We start from the raw sequence: 15,326 nt of genomic DNA on the forward strand, positions 1-15,326 counted from the left end.
GGAGGGCAGAGACCACACACACCCCACGGCTCAGCGGTGACCTTTATTGGGCTGGCTACCCCAGTGCCCCACGACGGGGCCCTAGGAGGCCGAGTCGGAGGCCTCGGAACTGTCCTTCACGTCCGTGCTCTCCGTGGCCTCGCTCACGTCCTTGCTGTCCCCCCCGCTGTCCTCGGGGGCCCCCGGGCCCCCCGTCACCCCCGGGCAGCAGTCGCCTCCGTGATTGGCCTTATGCTCCAGCACCGGCTGCCGGGTCCGCTCCTTCAGCTCCAGCTGCCGCCTCAGCTGTGGGGAGAGGAGGGGTCAGGGGGGCCGGATGGCAGGGGCTGCAGGTCAGGAGTGAGGGGCACCGGCAGGAGCTGGGGGGTTATGGGGCTGGGGGGTTATAGGGCTGCGGGTCGGGAGTGAGGGGCACCGGTAGGGCTGGGGCGCGCAGGGCCAGCCTAGCAGGGGCTGTGGGTCGGGAGTGAGGGGCACCGGCAGGGCTAGGGGGTTATGGGGCTGGAGGGTTATAGGGCTGCGGGTCGGGAGTGAGGGGCACCGGCAGGGCTGGGTGGTTATGGGGCTGGGGGGTTGTGGGGCTGCGGGTCAGGAGTGAGGGGCACCGGCAGGAGCTGGGGGGTTATGGGGCTGGGGGGTTGTGGGGCTGTGGGTCAGGAGTGAGGGGCACCGGCAGGGCTGGGGGGTTATGGGGCTGGGGGGTTATGGGGCTGCGGGTCAGGAGTGAGGGGCACCGGCAGGGCTGGGGGGTTATGGGGCTGCGGGTCGGGAGTGAGGGGCACTGGCAGGGCTGCAGGGGGGACACACACACTCTCTGAACCTCGTCTGCCATCTGGGTCAGGTCCCGTTTCATGGCGTAGGCGTCCTCCCCGTCCGCGTAGTATTTGGGTTCCACCTCGCTGATCCTGGGGGGGAGGGGGCGCACATTACCATCGGGGGGTGCCAGGTAGACACTGCCCTGCCCCCCCCACTGCCCCCTGCCCCCCATCCCCCCAGCTGCCCCCCGGCCCCCCCCCGCACTCACTGGAAGTTGAGGGTGTTGGAGTACAGGTGAAGAGCTGCCCGGTTACTGCAAGAGAAGGGACAGAGGGGTCAGTAAATGGGGGCACGAGGCCCCATAGGGGCTGGGTTCCCCCAAAGACAGGGCAGGGGAAGCAAGTGCCCAGCTGAGGCAGGGACTCTGGGCAGAGGTGGGGGGCTCAGGGGCAGTGGGGCTTGGAGCTGGGTGGGGGGGCACTTGCTCTGGGGGGATTGGGTGAAGATCTGGGGGTTACCCAGCACCGGCAGCCGGGGGGCTGAGGTGTCACTGGCGGGGGGGGGGGAGAGACAGAGGGTTGGTGTGGTCTCAGGGTGTGCGCGCGGGGTGTGTGTGGCTGAAATGTGGGTGTGGGGGGGCGTGTTACTGAAATGTGTGGGTGTGGGGGTGTGTGTGTGTGCGTGTTACTGAAATGTGGGTGTGGGGGGGTGTTACTGAAATGTGTGGGTGTGTGTGTGGGGGGTGTTTTCAACCTCCCGACAAGCAGCCTTTCAGGGAGGACAGTGAAAAGGCCGTGGCTCATTGGGGAAACGCACACACCCCCCAGGGTCACCCTAGGGACCGAGACAGCCCAACCCCATAGGAAGTGTGGGGCCCAGGTAAGAGCTTTCCAGCAAGTGGGGAGAAGCTAGAAAAGGGGGCCGATGACATCAGAGGGGCCCTCACTCTCCCTGCAACGACACACGGAAACACCGAAGGGGCAAGGACACGCTGGTCCGAGGCGAAGGGATTTTTCTCCTGGGAAAGCCGAGGCAGCTTGTGCCGCAAGCCCCAGCCGGCCCGTCCGTCGCGCCGGGGGAGGACTGGCCGATTGACACCCCAGGGAGGGGGCGACGCTCCGTTTGGGGGCTATTTGCTGGGTGAGCCGCTTCCATCTGCCGCTCTCCCTTAGCATCACTTCTGGACTCTCTGTCGGGCTGGTTTTGTCTAAGGCCAGTGTGCGGAAATCGGACCTGGGGGCCGAAAGCCAGGCAGATCCCCCTCCACATCACTGGGGGGTGGGGGGGGGTGCGGGGGGATGTCCCGAGCTGACGCTGGGCCGATCCCAGGTCCCAGCTGGGGGTCACTTGAGTAACTGGGCAGCTCCTTAGCCGAGCTCCCCAGGTGTGTCCCCACCTGTGTGCGCTGGTGGGATGGACGGACGGACTCAATAGTACCCCAGTTCCGAGTGGGAGCCGGGGGGACCCGTCACAGGCGGGTTGGCGGTGTGAAGAAGGGGGTCCCGTGGGGGGGCTCACCTCTTGCGGACGTGCAGGGAGACGTACTTGGCGTTGAAGTTCTCGATCATGGCGCGGGACGCCTGGTCCATCAGCTTCTGCGCCAGCCCCAGGCGCCGGTGGGAGCGTTTCACGGCCTGGGGGGGGCCAAGGGGGCGTCTTGACCTGCGCCCATTCCCCCCTCAAACAGGGCACCCCCCACCCCGGTCTGCACCTGGTCCCCCCTCGAACAGGGCAACCCCCCAGTCTGCACCTTCCCCCCACAACGCCTGGGACCCCCCTTGAACAGGGCGCCCACTACCCCAGTCTGCACCTGCCCCCCCCCGAACGGTGTGCACCCAGCCCCCCAATAGCCCCCAGGCACCCCTCTGCTCCAGACCCTCCTTTTTGCCTCCCCTGCAATCTGGTAGCCCCCACCCCTCCTTCTCCCCCGCTCCAGCCCCTCCCCCCGTGAGCCCGCCACGCACCAGGGAGGTGATGTGTCCGTGGGGCAGGTCGTCGGGGTCCTCCTCCCTAGGGCGACAGGAGAGAAGTCAGCACGGAGCCTGAGGGACGAGCCAGCCCCACGGGCAGACACGGGGGGCATGAGGGGGCCAGGGCAGGAGTGGGGGCGGGCAGGGCACAGGGGATTTGGAGTGTGCAGGGGAGGGGGGCAGAGGCACCAGGAAGGGGCTGTGGGGGGGTTGAGAGGGGAGAGGACGAGGGGGGCCAGGGCAGGGATTGGGGGGCTGCTGACTCCCCGGCCCCATGACTCACATCTTGGCCAGCACGTAGCCCACGATCTTGCCGTTCTCATCCTCGGCGATGTAGGAGAGCTGGGGGGAGACAGGCCGGGGTGAAATTGGGGGCGCAGGGGGGGGAATTCCCCCCAGGACACGTCCCCTCCCGCCTGCCCATAACCCGGCTCCCCTGGAACGCCCCCTCCTCCTCCGGGGGGAACCCAGGCGTCCCGCCCCCCTCCTCCTCCTCCGCCCCGGGGGGGGGACCCAGGCGTCCCGCCCCCCTCCTCCTCCTCCGGCCCGGGGGGGGGACCCAGGCGTCCCGCCCCCCTCCTCCTCCTCCTCCTCCGCCCCGGGGGGGAACCCAGGCGTCCCGCCCCCCTCCTCCTCCTCCGCCCCAGGGGGGACCCAGGCACCCCCCCCGCGGCCGGGCCGGGCGCACCTGCGGCCAGGACAGCCCATGGTAGAAGTAATATTTCATCTGGTAGTTCTCGGGCAGGCAGAGCAGGTTGCAATGCTGCATGTTCGTCAGGTCCTCGGGCTAAGGGGGGGGCGAAGTCAGCGCGGGACCCAGGCGTCCGGCCCCGCCCCTCCGAGACCCCCCCGGGAACCCAGGCGTCCGGCCCCGCCCCTCCGAGACCCCCCCCGGGAACCCAGGCGTCCGGCCCCCCCCCCGCCCCTCCGAGACCCCCCCCCCGGGAACCCAGGCGTCCGGCCCCGCCCCTCCCCCCTCACCGCCCAGCCCCCCGGAACCTCCGAGACGCCCCGGGAACCCAGGCGTCCGGCCCCGCCCCTCCGAGACCCCCCCGGGAACCCAGGCGTCCGGCCCCCCCCCCGCCCCTTCGAGACCCCCCCAGGAACCCAGGCGTCCGGCCCCCCCCGGAACCTCCGAGACCCCCCCGGGAACCCAGGCGTCCGGCCCCCCCGCCCCTCCGAGACCCCCCCGGGAACCCAGGCGTCCGGCCCTCCGAGACCCCCCCGGGAACCCAGGCGTCCGGCCCTCCGAGACCCCCCCGGGAACCCAGGCGTCCGGCCCCCCCCGCCCCTCCGAGACCCCCCCGGGAACCCAGGCGTCCGGCCCCCCCCCGCCCCTTCGAGACCCCCCCCGGGAACCCAGGCGTCCGGCCCCGCCCCTCCGAGACCCCCCCGGGAACCCAGGCGTCCGGCCCCCCCCGCCCCTCCGAGACCCCCCCGGGAACCCAGGCGTCCGGCCCCCCCCGCCCCTCCGAGACCCCCCCGGGAACCCAGGCGTCCGGCCCCGCCGCACCCGCGCGTTCCGGATGTTCATGGCTCCGGCTCCGGCTCCGCGTCTCTCTCCCGGCGGCGGCTCCGCGCGGCGGCCGAGACCCAGGGGGCGGGTCCCGTCCCGGCCCCGCCTCCCCGAGCGGCTCCGGCCAATACCCTGCCCGGGCGGGGAGATAGGGGCCCGCGTGCAGCCAATCGCGGGGCGAAGCCGGGGTCACGCCCCGCCCACGCGTCTCCGCAGTCAGCCAATCGCATGGCCAGACCGCAGCACGCGCCCCGCTCATTGGGTGCAGCCCCGGCCAATTGGCCGGAAGCAGGCGGGCTGATGTAAGTAGGCGGAGTCGATGTTGCTGTTCCCCCGGCCCGCGCTGCCGGCCAATCGGACAGCCCGATGGGGCACCAGTCCCGCCTTCCCACCGAACGCACCAATCCCAATCCCGGAGATTGGTTATGATTCACCTCAGCTCCCCTTTTAACCAATCACAGAGCACAACGCCTCGAGCTGTCAATTCACCTTCTAGGGAGAGTTGAGTGACGCGAGGGCAGGACCGAAACAACCAATAACAGGCCAAGAGGGGAGCGATTGACACTTTCACCAGCCACTCACAGGCCGGCCAGCGTCTGCCCTTTAGATTCCCGCCTAGTCCTGCCAGCAGCCAATCAGAAGCTGGCGTGGCCTACGGTGACAGCGGCCTAGTCCAATGAGGGTGCAGCTACGGACATGCGCTAAGGCTGTGAGCTTCTCTATAGCAGTGCCCCAACACCCCCCCCGCCCGTGGTTCCTGGGGGGTCACAGCTGCGGGGGGCGGGGTCAGATCTGGCGCTGGGTCCAGCCCCCCCGTGGGTCCTTGGGGGGGGGGCACAGCTGGGGGGTCCCTAACCCCCCCCGCACAAAGGGGGGGTACCAACCCTCTCGGGAGGGGCGCAGAGGTTCGGGGGGGGGGCTGGGTTTTCAGGGGGCTGGGTCCCCCCCACACACACACACCTGCCCAGATGTGCAGCCGGCGGGGACAGGGAACCTCCGCACGTGGGCGAAACCCAATTGCTGGGGCCAGGAGCCAGGACTCCTGGGTTCTCTCCCCGGCTCTGGGAGGGGAGTGGGGGCTGGTGGTTAGAGCAGGGGGGGCTGGGAGCCAGGACTCCTGGGTTCTCTCCCCGGCTCTGGGAGGGGAGTGGGGGCTGGTGGTTAGAGCGGGGGGGGCTGGGAGCCAGGACTCCTGGGTTCTCTCCCCGGCTCTGGGAGGGGAGTGGGGGCTGGTGGTTAGAGCAGGGGGGGCTGGGAGCCAGGACTCCTGGGTTCTCTCCCTGGCTCTGGGAGGGGAGTGGGGGTTGGTGGTTAGAGCAGGGGGGCTGGGAGCCAGGACTCCTGGGTTCTCTCCCCGGCTCTGGGAGGGGAGTGGGGGCTGGTGGTTAGAGCAGGGGGGGCTGGGAGCCAGGACTCCTGGGTTCTCTCCCCGGCTCTGGGAGGGGAGTGGGGGCTGGTGGGTTAGAGCAGGGGGGGCTGGGAGCCAGGACTCCTGGGTTCTCTCCCGGCTCTGGGAGGGGAGTGGGGGCTGGTGGTTAGAGCGGGGGGGGGCTGGGAGCCAGGACTCCTGGGTTCTCTCCCCGGCTAGGGGAGGGGAGTGGGGGCTGGTGGTTAGAGCGGGGGGGGGGCTGGGAGCCAGGACTCCTGGGTTCTCTCCCCGGCTCTGGGAGGGGAGTGGGGGCTGGTGGTTAGAGCGGGGGGGGCTGGGAGCCAGGACTCCTGGGTTCTCTCCCCGGCTAGGGGAGGGGAGTGGGGGCTGGTGGTTAGAGCAGGGGGGGCTGGGAGCCCGGACTCCTGGGTTCTCCCCGGTTCCGGGAAGGGGCGGGGGGCTGGTGGGTTTAGCCAAAAGCGGGTGGACGTAGATCTGTTCGTGATGCCATCTACTGGTGATCAGCGCAAACTACACCGCGTCCGTCTATCACCGCCCCCCCCCCCGCACTCCGCTGGTGCCCCCCACCACGCGCCCCCATCCCCAGTGATCACACAGCCTCTCTCTCCGTCCCCGCTTTTTATTGGGTTGACTTTCACAGGCTCAGATTTGGCCCCTCACCGAGTGGGGTGTAAACGGGGGTCCCTTTGCTCCCCCAAATGGATCCAGGCCTCACCCTAGAGTGACCCCCCCAGCCAGATTCCCCGCTAGCCCCCCAAAGCCAGAGCACCCAGGTTTGCAGCCCCCCCCCCCCGTGTCTGTCACTGGGATCCTCAGGCCGCGGGGTCCCGGCTCAGCACCGAGGTGCCCGTGAGGGGGGAGTCGCTGGGCAGGGACCCGGCGCGGGGCCGGGGCAGCCGGGGGCACACGAGGCGACTCAGCTCCCCCGAGACGCTGCTGCTGAAAGCCCCGTAAATCCAGGGGTTCGTGCAGCTGTTCAGGCTGGCCAGTAACATCAGCAGGGTGAAGGCTGGTCCTGGGGGGGATGAGAGGGAGGTCAGCTCCGCCGGTGCCCCTCACTCCCGCCCCGCAGCCCCTGCCAGCCCACCCTGCCGGTGCCCCTCACTCCCGCCCCGCAGCCCCCTCCCAGCCCTGCCGGTGCCCCTCACTCCCGCCCCGCAGCCCCCTGCCAGCCCTGCCGGTGCCCCTCACTCCCGACCCGCAGCCCCTGCTAGCCCACCCTGCCGGTGCCCCTCACTCCCGACCCGCAGCCCCTGCCAGCCCACCCTGCCGGTGCCCCTCACTCCCGCCCCGCAGCCCCTGCCAGCCCGGCCCTGCCTATGCCCCTCACTCCCGCCCCGCAGCCCCCTGCTAGCCCTGCCGGTGCCCCTCACTCCCGACCCGCAGCCCCTGCTAGCCCACCCTGCCAGTGCCCCTCACTCCCGACCCGCAGCCCCTGCTAGCCCACCCTGCCGGTGCCCCTCACTCCCGACCCGCAGCCCCTGCCAGCCCACCCTGCCGGTGCCCCTCACTCCCGCCCCACAGCCCCTGCCAGCCCAGGCCTGCCGGTGCCCCTCACTCCCGCCCCGCAGCCCCCTGCTAGCCCACCCTGCCGGTGCCCCTCACTCCCGCCCCACAGCCCCTGCTAGCCCAGCCCTGCCGGTGCCCCTCACTCCCGCCCCACAGCCCCCTGCCAGCCCAGCCGGTGCCCCTCACTCCCGACCCGCAGCCCCTGCCAGCCCAGGCCTGCCGGTGCCCCTCACTCCCGCCCCGCAGCCCCCTGCTAGCCCACCCTGCCGGTGCCCCTCACTCCCGCCCCACAGCCCCTGCTAGCCCAGCCCTGCCGGTGCCCCTCACTCCCGCCCCACAGCCCCCTGCCAGCCCAGCCGGTGCCCCTCACTCCCGACCCGCAGCCCCTGCCAGCCCAGGCCTGCCGGTGCCCCTCACTCCCGCCCCGCAGCCCCCTCCCAGCCCTGCCGGTGCCCCTCATTCCCGCCCCACAGCCCCTGCTAGCCCACCCTGCCGGTGCCCCTCACTCCCGACCCGCAGCCCCTGCCAGCCCAGGCCTGCCGGTGCCCCTCACTCCCGACCCACAGCCCCCTGCTCCACCGGTGCCCCTCACTCCCGACCTGCACCCCCCCCCAGCCCTGCCCTGCCGGTGCCCCTCACGCCTGCCCCACAGCCCCCGTTAGCCGGGCCCTGCCCTCCCCTGCTCTGCCAGTGCCCCTCACTCCCGATCCGCAGCCCCCTGCCCCCCCCAGCCCTGCTGATGCCCCTCACTCCCTGCCTGCAGTCTCCTAGTGAGGTCTCTGGGCTCGGAACTGGGTTGGGTTGGGGGGGTGGCGATGGGGCCAGCGGGGGTAAAGCCTCCGGTCTTGGGGTGTGTGTGCAGGGGGTGAGGTCTCCGAGCAGGGGGGAGGTGGGGGGGGTGCAGGGGGGGTGAGGTCTCCAGGCCAGGGTGAGGTGGGGGGGTGCAGGGGGTGAAGTCTCCAGGCAGGGTGGAGGTGGGAGGAGTGCAGGGGGGGGTGAGGTCTCTGGGCCGGGGCAAGATGGGGGGGTGAGGTCTCCAGACTGGGGGGGTGCAGAGGGTGAGGTCTCTGGGCTGGGGGGGGGTGCAGGGGGGAGGTGGGAGAGGTGCAGGGGGAGTGAGGTCTCTGGGCCGGGGCAAGGTGGGGGGGTGAGGTCTCCAGGCCGGGGAGGGTGCAGAGGGGGTGCAGAGGGTGAGGTCTCCAGGCCGGGGGAGGTGGGAGCGGTGCAGGGGGGGTGAGGTCTCTGGGCCGGGGCGAGGTGGGGGGGTGAGGTCTCCAGGCCGGGGGAGGTGGGAGCGGTGCAGGGGGGGTGAGGTCTCTGGGCCGGGGCGAGGTGGGGGGTGCAGGGGATGAGGTGGGGGGGTGCAGGGGGGAGGTGGCAGGGGGGGTGAGGTCTCCGGGCCGGGGTGAGGTGGGGGGGTGAGGTCTCCAGGCCGGGGGGTGCAGGGGGGGTGCACGGGAGGTCCAGGGGGGAGGTGGGAGGGGTACGGGGGGGTGAGGTCTCCGGGCCGGGGCGAGGTGGGGGGTGCAGGGAGTGAGGTCTCCGGGGGGATGCGGGGGGGTGAGGTCTCCAGCCCGCGGGGGTCTCACCTTCTACAGGCGCCCGGGGGTCCCACACGGCCCAGAGCTGGACGCAGAAGTAGGGGGCCCAGCAGAACACGTAGACGAGCACAATGACCAGCGTCATGCGCAGCGTCTTGGCCACGGCGGCCGAGACCCCCCTGCCCTGGGCCCCCCGGGGGCCCCGCCCCAGGCTCCTGGCCACCTCGCGGAAGATCAGGGCCTGGCAGGCGGCGATGAAGAGGCTGGGCAAGGCGAAGACCATCAGGGTGACCCAGGTGACGTAGGCCCGGGCCCCCCAGGGCTCGGCGAAGGTGGCCCAGCAGTCGCTCGCTCCCTCGGGCAGCCGCACCTTGGAGAAGATGAAGAGCTGGGGCAGGCTGAGGAGCAGCGCGGATCCCCATGCTGCCACCAGCGGGGCCTTCCAGCTGACGCGGCCCCGCCGGAAGGCCACCGCCGGCCGGCAGATGGCCCGGTGCCTGTCGTAGGTCATGGCCAGGATGACGTAGGACGAGGCGAACATGGCCACCACCTGCAGGTACTTGACGGCCCGGCACAGGGGGTCGGGGCCCAGGAAGCGGTCGGTGACGTCCCACAGCAGCTGGGGCAGCACCTGGAAGAGGGCCACGGCCAGGTCGGCCAGGCACAGGTGGCACATGAAGCGGTGCATGGGGGCGGAGCGAGCGCGGCGCCGGCCCAGCGCCCCCAGAACCAGCCCGTTGCTCAGCGTGGCCAGCAGGAAGACCACGGTCAAGACGGTGACCTCGGCGACGGCCAGGGCGGGGTCGCGGTCGTCCGGGAGGGAGGCGTTGGGAGCCAGGGAGGCGTTGGCCATGGCGGGCTGCAGGGAGAGGGAGGGGGTGAGGGGGGGCAGCGTGCGGTGACAACGCGACACCACGATGCAGCCACGCAGTGTCACGGAGCAGTGCAGAGCCGCACAACAACGCGGCGGAACAGTGTCGTTCCAGGCAGCCGCCGCACCAGCCAATGCCATGCGACGCACACCTGCAAGCCAACAACGCGACACAACCCTGCAACCTGACACACCCCTGCAAGGCAACAACGCGACGCACACCTGCAAGCCAACAACGCGACACAACCCTGCAACCTGACACACCCCTGCAAGGCAACAACGCGACACAACCCTGCAACCTGACACACCTCTGCAAGCCAACAACGCGACACAACCCTGCAACTGACACACCCCTGCAAGGCAACAACACAACACAACCCTGCAGGCCAACAACGCAACACAACCCTGCAACTGACACACCCCTGCAAGGCAACAACGCGACACAACCCTGCAACCTGACACACCTCTGCAAGCCAACAACGCGACACAACCCTGCAACGGACACACCCCTGCAGGCCAACAACGCAACACAACCCTGCAGGCCAACAACGCAACACAACCCTGCAACCTGACACACCTCTGCAAGCCAACAACGCGACACAACCCTGCAACTGACACACCCCTGCAAGCCAACAACGCGACACAACCCTGCAACCTGACACACCTCTGCAAGCCAACAACGCGACACAACCCTGCAACTGACACACCCCTGCAAGGCAACAACGCGACACAACCCTGCAGGCCAACAACGCAACACAACCCTGCAACTGACACACCCCTGCAAGCCAACAACGCGACACAACCCTGCAACCTGACACACCTCTGCAAGCCAACAACGCGACACAACCCTGCAATTGACACACCCCTGCAAGGCAACAACGCGACACAACCCTGCAATTGACACACCCCTGCAAGGCAACAACGCGACACAACCCTGCAACTGACACACCCCTGCAAGGCAATAATGCGACACAACCCTGCAATTGACACACCCCTGCAAGGCAACAACGCGACACAACCTTGCAACTGACATACCCCTGCAAGCCAACAACGCGACACAACCCTGCAACCTGACACACCCCTGCAAGGCAACAACGCGACACAACCCTGCAAGCCAACAACGCGACACACCCCTGCAACTGACACACCCCTGCAAGGCAACAACGCGACACAACCCTGCAACCTGACACACCTCTGCAAGCCAACAACGCGACACAACCCTGCAACTGACACACCCCTGCAAGGCAACAACGCGAGACAACCATGCAGGCCAACAACACAACACAACCCTGCAACTGACACACCCCTGCAAGGCAACAACGCGACACAACCCTGCAACTGACACACCCCTGCAAGGCAACAACGCGACACAACCCTGCAACCTGACACACCTCTGCAAGCCAACAACGCGACACAACCCTGCAACTGACACACCCCTGCAAGGCAACAACGCGAGACAACCCTGCAGGCCAACAACACAACACAACCCTGCAACTGACACACCCCTGCAAGGCAACAACGCGACACAACCCTGCAACTGACACACCCCTGCAAGGCAACAACGCGACACAACCCTGCAGGCCAACAACACAACACAACCCTGCAGGCCAACAACGCAACACAACCCTGCAACTGACACACCCCTGCAAGGCAACAACGCGACACAACCCTGCAACCTGACACACCCCTGCAAGGCAACAACGCGACACAACCCTGCAACTGACACACCCCTGCAAGCCAACAACGCGACATAACCCTGCAACCTGACACACCTCTGCAAGCCAACAACGCGACACAACCCTGCAACCTGACACACCTCTGCAAGCCAACAACGCGACACAACCCTGCAACCTGACACACCTCTGCAAGCCAACAACGCGACACAACCCTGCAACTGACACACCCCTGCAGGCCAACAACGCAACACAACCCTGCAGGCCAACAACGCAACACAACCCTGCAACTGACACACCCCTGCAAGCCAACAACGCGACACAACCCTGCAACCTGACACACCTCTGCAAGCCAACAACGCGACACAACCCTGCAACTGACACACCCCTGCAAGGCAACAACGCGACACAACCCTGCAGGCCAACAACGTAACACAACCCTGCAACTGACACACCCCTGCAAGGCAACAACGCGACACAACCCTGCAACTGACACACCCCTGCAGGCCAACAACGCGACACAACCCTGCAACCTGACACACCTCTGCAAGCCAACAACGCGACACAACCCTGCAACCTGACACACCTCTGCAAGCCAACAACACGACACAACCCTGCAATTGACACACCCCTGCAAGGCAACAACGCGACACAACCCTGCAATTGACACACCCCTGCAAGGCAACAACGCGACACAACCCTGCAACTGACACACCCCTGCAGGCCAACAACGCGACCCACCCCTGCAACTGACACACCCCTGCAGGCCAACAACGCGACACAACCCTGCAACTGACACACCCCTGCAAGGCAATAACGCGACACAACCCTGCAATTGACACACCCCTGCAAGGCAATAACGCGACACAACCCTGCAATTGACACACCCCTGCAAGGCAACAACGCAACACAACCTTGCAACTGACATACCCCTGCAAGCCAACAACGCGACACAACCCTGCAACCTGACACACCTCTGCAAGCCAACAACACGACACAACCCTGTAATTGACACACCCCTGCAAGGCAACAACGTGACACAACCCTGCAAGCCAACAACGCGACACACCCCTGCAACTGACACACCCCTGCAAGGCAACAACGCGACACAACCCTGCAACTGACACACCCCTGCAGGCCAACAACGCGACACAACCCTGCAACCTGACACACCTCTGCAAGCCAACAACGCGACACAACCCTGCAACCTGACACACCTCTGCAAGCCAACAACGTGACAACCCTGCAACTGACACACCCCTGCAAGGCAACAACGTGACAGAACCCCTGCAAGGCATCAATGCGACACAACCCTGCAACCCAACACAGCCATGCAACCCAACAACGCGACACAACCCTGCAAGGCAAGAACACGACACAGCCATGCAACCCAACAACCCAACACACCCCTGCAAGCCACCAACGTGACACACCCCTGCAAACCAACAACGCGACACAACCCTGCAACTGACACACCCTGCAAGCCAACAACCCAACACAACCCTGCAACCCAACACACCCCTGCAGTGAAACATGCGGGCTGAGGCACAAAGCAGTTGCACAATGCACCGCTTGACCCCAGCAAGCAACACAATCTGGGGAAGAGGCAACACAAGCTCCCAGTGCGGCCTGCGCCACGCTGGTGCTCGGCGAGCGAACGCTGCAGGCTCAGGGCAGTGACACTGCAGATGCGACGCACAATGCAGTGCAGGGCACCAGGCCAATGCAACACAACCACAACCAGCCCAAGGCCAGCGCGGGGCCCCCGTCACACCCTGCTGTGTCATCGCACAACGCGGCCAGGTCCCCTCCCGCTGGCCTGACAGGGTAACCTCACCCAGGCCGGTGCCTGGGGCTGTTCCCGCAGACTGGACCCTTCTAGGCGCAGCCACGGGGGACCCTGGCCAGTGCCCCTGGGAGGGCCAGACACCCCCGTTCATGTGGGGAAACTGAGGCACAGGGAGGGCCTTGGTCATGGTCACCCAGTGAGTCAGTAATAGACTCAGGGAGCAAACCCAGGACTCCAGGCTCCCAGTCCCCCCTCCCCTGCTCTAACCACTACCCCTCTCCTCCCCCCTTCTAGCTCTGCACCCCTAGTTCTGGGAGGGGGCTGGTGGGTTGGAGCAGGGGGGGGGGAGCCAGGACGCCTGGGTTCTCCCCAAACTGATAAATAGGGTCCCTGCACTTACCTTTTTGCAGGACACCCACCAGCTGCGGGTGGAGTTTTCTTTCAGGGTTCACCCCTGTTGGTCTGGGACCCCCCCAGAATAAACCCAGCCACAGAGACTCCCCCTCCCGATCTCCTGGGTTCTTTTCCCAGCCCCTCCTTCCCTGGAGAGGTGGAAGCGCAAGCGCAGGACCCCCCAGAGATGAGAGCCGGGGCTCTGCTGAGAGCCGGGCAGAGTAATGGGGGGGGGCTGGGGCGGGGCTTAAAACCAGCAGGTGGCTGGACCCCCCCCTCCCCGCGGGGTAAGAGAACGAAGGCAGGTCCTGGAGTCCAGCCAGAATAAATAAAGATCTTGGTGAATTCCGACCCCCAGCAGGATGGGGGGGTGTGACCTGCCTTCCCGGAGCTGGGACAGAACCCAGGAGTCCGGGCTCCCAGCCCCGCCTGCTCTAACCACCAGCCCCCTCTCCCCTCCCAGAGCCGGGAAGAGAACCCAGGAGTCCGGGCTCCCAGCCCCTCCCCCCGCTCTAACCACCAGACCCCACTCCCCTCCCAGCGCCAGGAGAGAACCCAGGAGTCCGGGCTCCCAGCCCCCCCTGCTCTAACCATCAGCCCCCACTCCCCTCCCAGAGCCAGGGAGAGAACCCAGGAGTCCGGGCTCCCAGCTCCCCCCCCCCTTCGCTCTAACCACCAGACCCCACTCCCCTCCCAGCGCCAGGAGAGAACCCAGGAGTCCGCGCTCCCAGCCCCCCCTGCTCTAACCATCAGCCCCCACTCCCCTCCCAGCGCCGGGACAGAACCCAGGAGTCCGGGCTCCCAGCTCCCCCCCCCCCTTCGCTCTAACCACCAGACCCCACTCCCCTCCCAGCGCCAGGAGAGAACCCAGGAGTCCGCGCTCCCAGCCCCCCCTGCTCTAACCATCAGCCCCCACTCCCCTCCCAGCGCCGGGACAGAACCCAGGAGTCCGGGCTCCCAGCCCCTCCCCCCGCTCTAACCACCAGACCCCACTCCCCTCCCAGAGCCAGGGAGAGAACCCAGGAGTCTGGGCTCCCAGCTCCCCCCCCCTTCGCTCTAACCACCAGACCCCACTCCCCTCCCAGCGCCAGGAGAGAACCCAGGAGTCCGGGCTCCCAGCCCCCCCTGCTCTAACCATCAGCCCCCACTCCCCTCCCAGAGCCAGGGAGAGAACCCAGGAGTCCGGGCTCCCAGCCACCCCCTGCTCTAACCACCAGCCCCCACTCCCCTCCCAGAGCCAGGGAAAGAACCCAGGAGTCCGGGCTCCCAGCCCCCCCTGCTCTAACCACCAGCCCCCACTGCCCTCCCAGAGTCGGAGGAGAGAACCCAGGAGTCCTGGCTCCCAGCCCCCCCTGCTCTAACCACCAGCCCCCACCGCCCTCCCAGAGCCGGAGGAGAGAACCCAGGAGTCCTGGCTCCCAGCCCCTCCCCTGCTCTAACCACCAGCCCCCACTCCCCTCCCAGAGCTGGGGGGAGAACCCAGGAGTCCTGGCTCCCAGCCCCCCCTGCTCTAACCACCAGCCCCCCCTCCCCTCCCAGAGCTGAGGAGAGAACCCAGGAGTCCTGGCTCCCAGCCCCCCCTGCTCTAACCACCAGCCTCCACTCCCCTCCCAGAGCCGGGGAGAGAACCCAGGAGTCCTGGCTCCCAGCCCCCCCTGCTCTAACCACCAGCCCCCACTACCCTCCCAGAGCCGGGGAGAGAACCCAGGAGTCCTGGCTCCCAGCCCCCCCTGCTCTAACCACCAGCCCCCACTACCCTCCCAGAGCCGGGGAGAGAACCCAGGAGTCCTGGCTCCCAGCCCCCCCTGCTCTAACCCACCAGCCCCCACTCCCCTCCCAGAGCCAGGGAGAGAACCCAGGAGTCCTGGCTCCCAGCCCCCCCTGCTCTAACCCACCAGCCCCCATTCCCCTCCCAGAG

At 67.9% G+C, this 15,326-nt stretch overlaps 2 protein-coding genes across 4 annotated transcripts; both read right to left on the reverse strand.

The window, feature by feature from the left end:
- Positions 1-30: 30 nt before the first annotated feature.
- Positions 31-4,348, reverse strand: NAA10 (N-alpha-acetyltransferase 10, NatA catalytic subunit). Of its 2 annotated transcripts, none has more exons than XM_054014847.1 (8): positions 4,240-4,348; positions 3,415-3,513; positions 3,010-3,068; positions 2,721-2,766; positions 2,275-2,390; positions 1,025-1,069; positions 821-905; positions 31-285 (listed from the first exon to the last, which is right to left on the reverse strand). In XM_054014847.1, the coding sequence occupies exons 1-8, from the start codon at positions 4,258-4,260 to the stop codon at positions 82-84; spliced, it is 675 nt and encodes a 224-aa protein (XP_053870822.1). In that variant the 5' UTR covers positions 4,261-4,348; the 3' UTR covers positions 31-81. The 2 variants fall into 2 exon arrangements, with proteins under 2 accessions (XP_053870822.1, XP_053870823.1); XM_054014848.1 differs by having other exon boundaries at positions 193-285; positions 810-905.
- Positions 4,349-6,235: 1,887 nt separating this feature from the next.
- Positions 6,236-13,834, reverse strand: AVPR2 (arginine vasopressin receptor 2). 2 transcript variants are annotated; one of them, XM_054014899.1, is made up of 3 exons: positions 13,416-13,834; positions 8,731-9,541; positions 6,236-6,647 (listed from the first exon to the last, which is right to left on the reverse strand). In XM_054014899.1, the coding sequence occupies exons 2-3, from the start codon at positions 9,533-9,535 to the stop codon at positions 6,445-6,447; spliced, it is 1,008 nt and encodes a 335-aa protein (XP_053870874.1). In that variant the 5' UTR covers positions 9,536-9,541; positions 13,416-13,834; the 3' UTR covers positions 6,236-6,444. The 2 variants fall into 2 exon arrangements, with proteins under 2 accessions (XP_053870874.1, XP_053870873.1); XM_054014898.1 differs by lacking the exon at positions 13,416-13,834 and having other exon boundaries at positions 8,731-9,742.
- Positions 13,835-15,326: the final 1,492 nt, after the last annotated feature.

This window comes from Malaclemys terrapin, assembly GCF_027887155.1.
Source record: "Malaclemys terrapin pileata isolate rMalTer1 chromosome 20 unlocalized genomic scaffold, rMalTer1.hap1 SUPER_20_unloc_1, whole genome shotgun sequence".
Taxonomy (NCBI): Eukaryota; Metazoa; Chordata; order Testudines; family Emydidae; genus Malaclemys; species Malaclemys terrapin.

Coding starts and splice junctions, on each gene's coding strand:
- AVPR2 (XM_054014898.1), bottom strand. CDS start 9,694: ATGGCATTGGCTGGTGCGGCGGCTGCCTGGAACGACACTGTTCCGCCG. Junction 6,648..8,730: donor CCCCCGGGCGCCTGTAGAAG/GTGAGACCCCCG, acceptor CATCCCCCCCAG/GACCAGCCTTCACCCTGCTG.
- NAA10 (XM_054014847.1), bottom strand. CDS start 4,260: ATGAACATCCGGAACGCGCGG. Junction 3,514..4,239: donor TGAACATCCGGAACGCGCGG/GTGCGGCGGGGC, acceptor CCCCCCCCTTAG/CCCGAGGACCTGACGAACAT. Junction 2,391..2,720: donor ACGGACACATCACCTCCCTG/GTGCGTGGCGGG, acceptor GGCCCCCCCCAG/GCCGTGAAACGCTCCCACCG.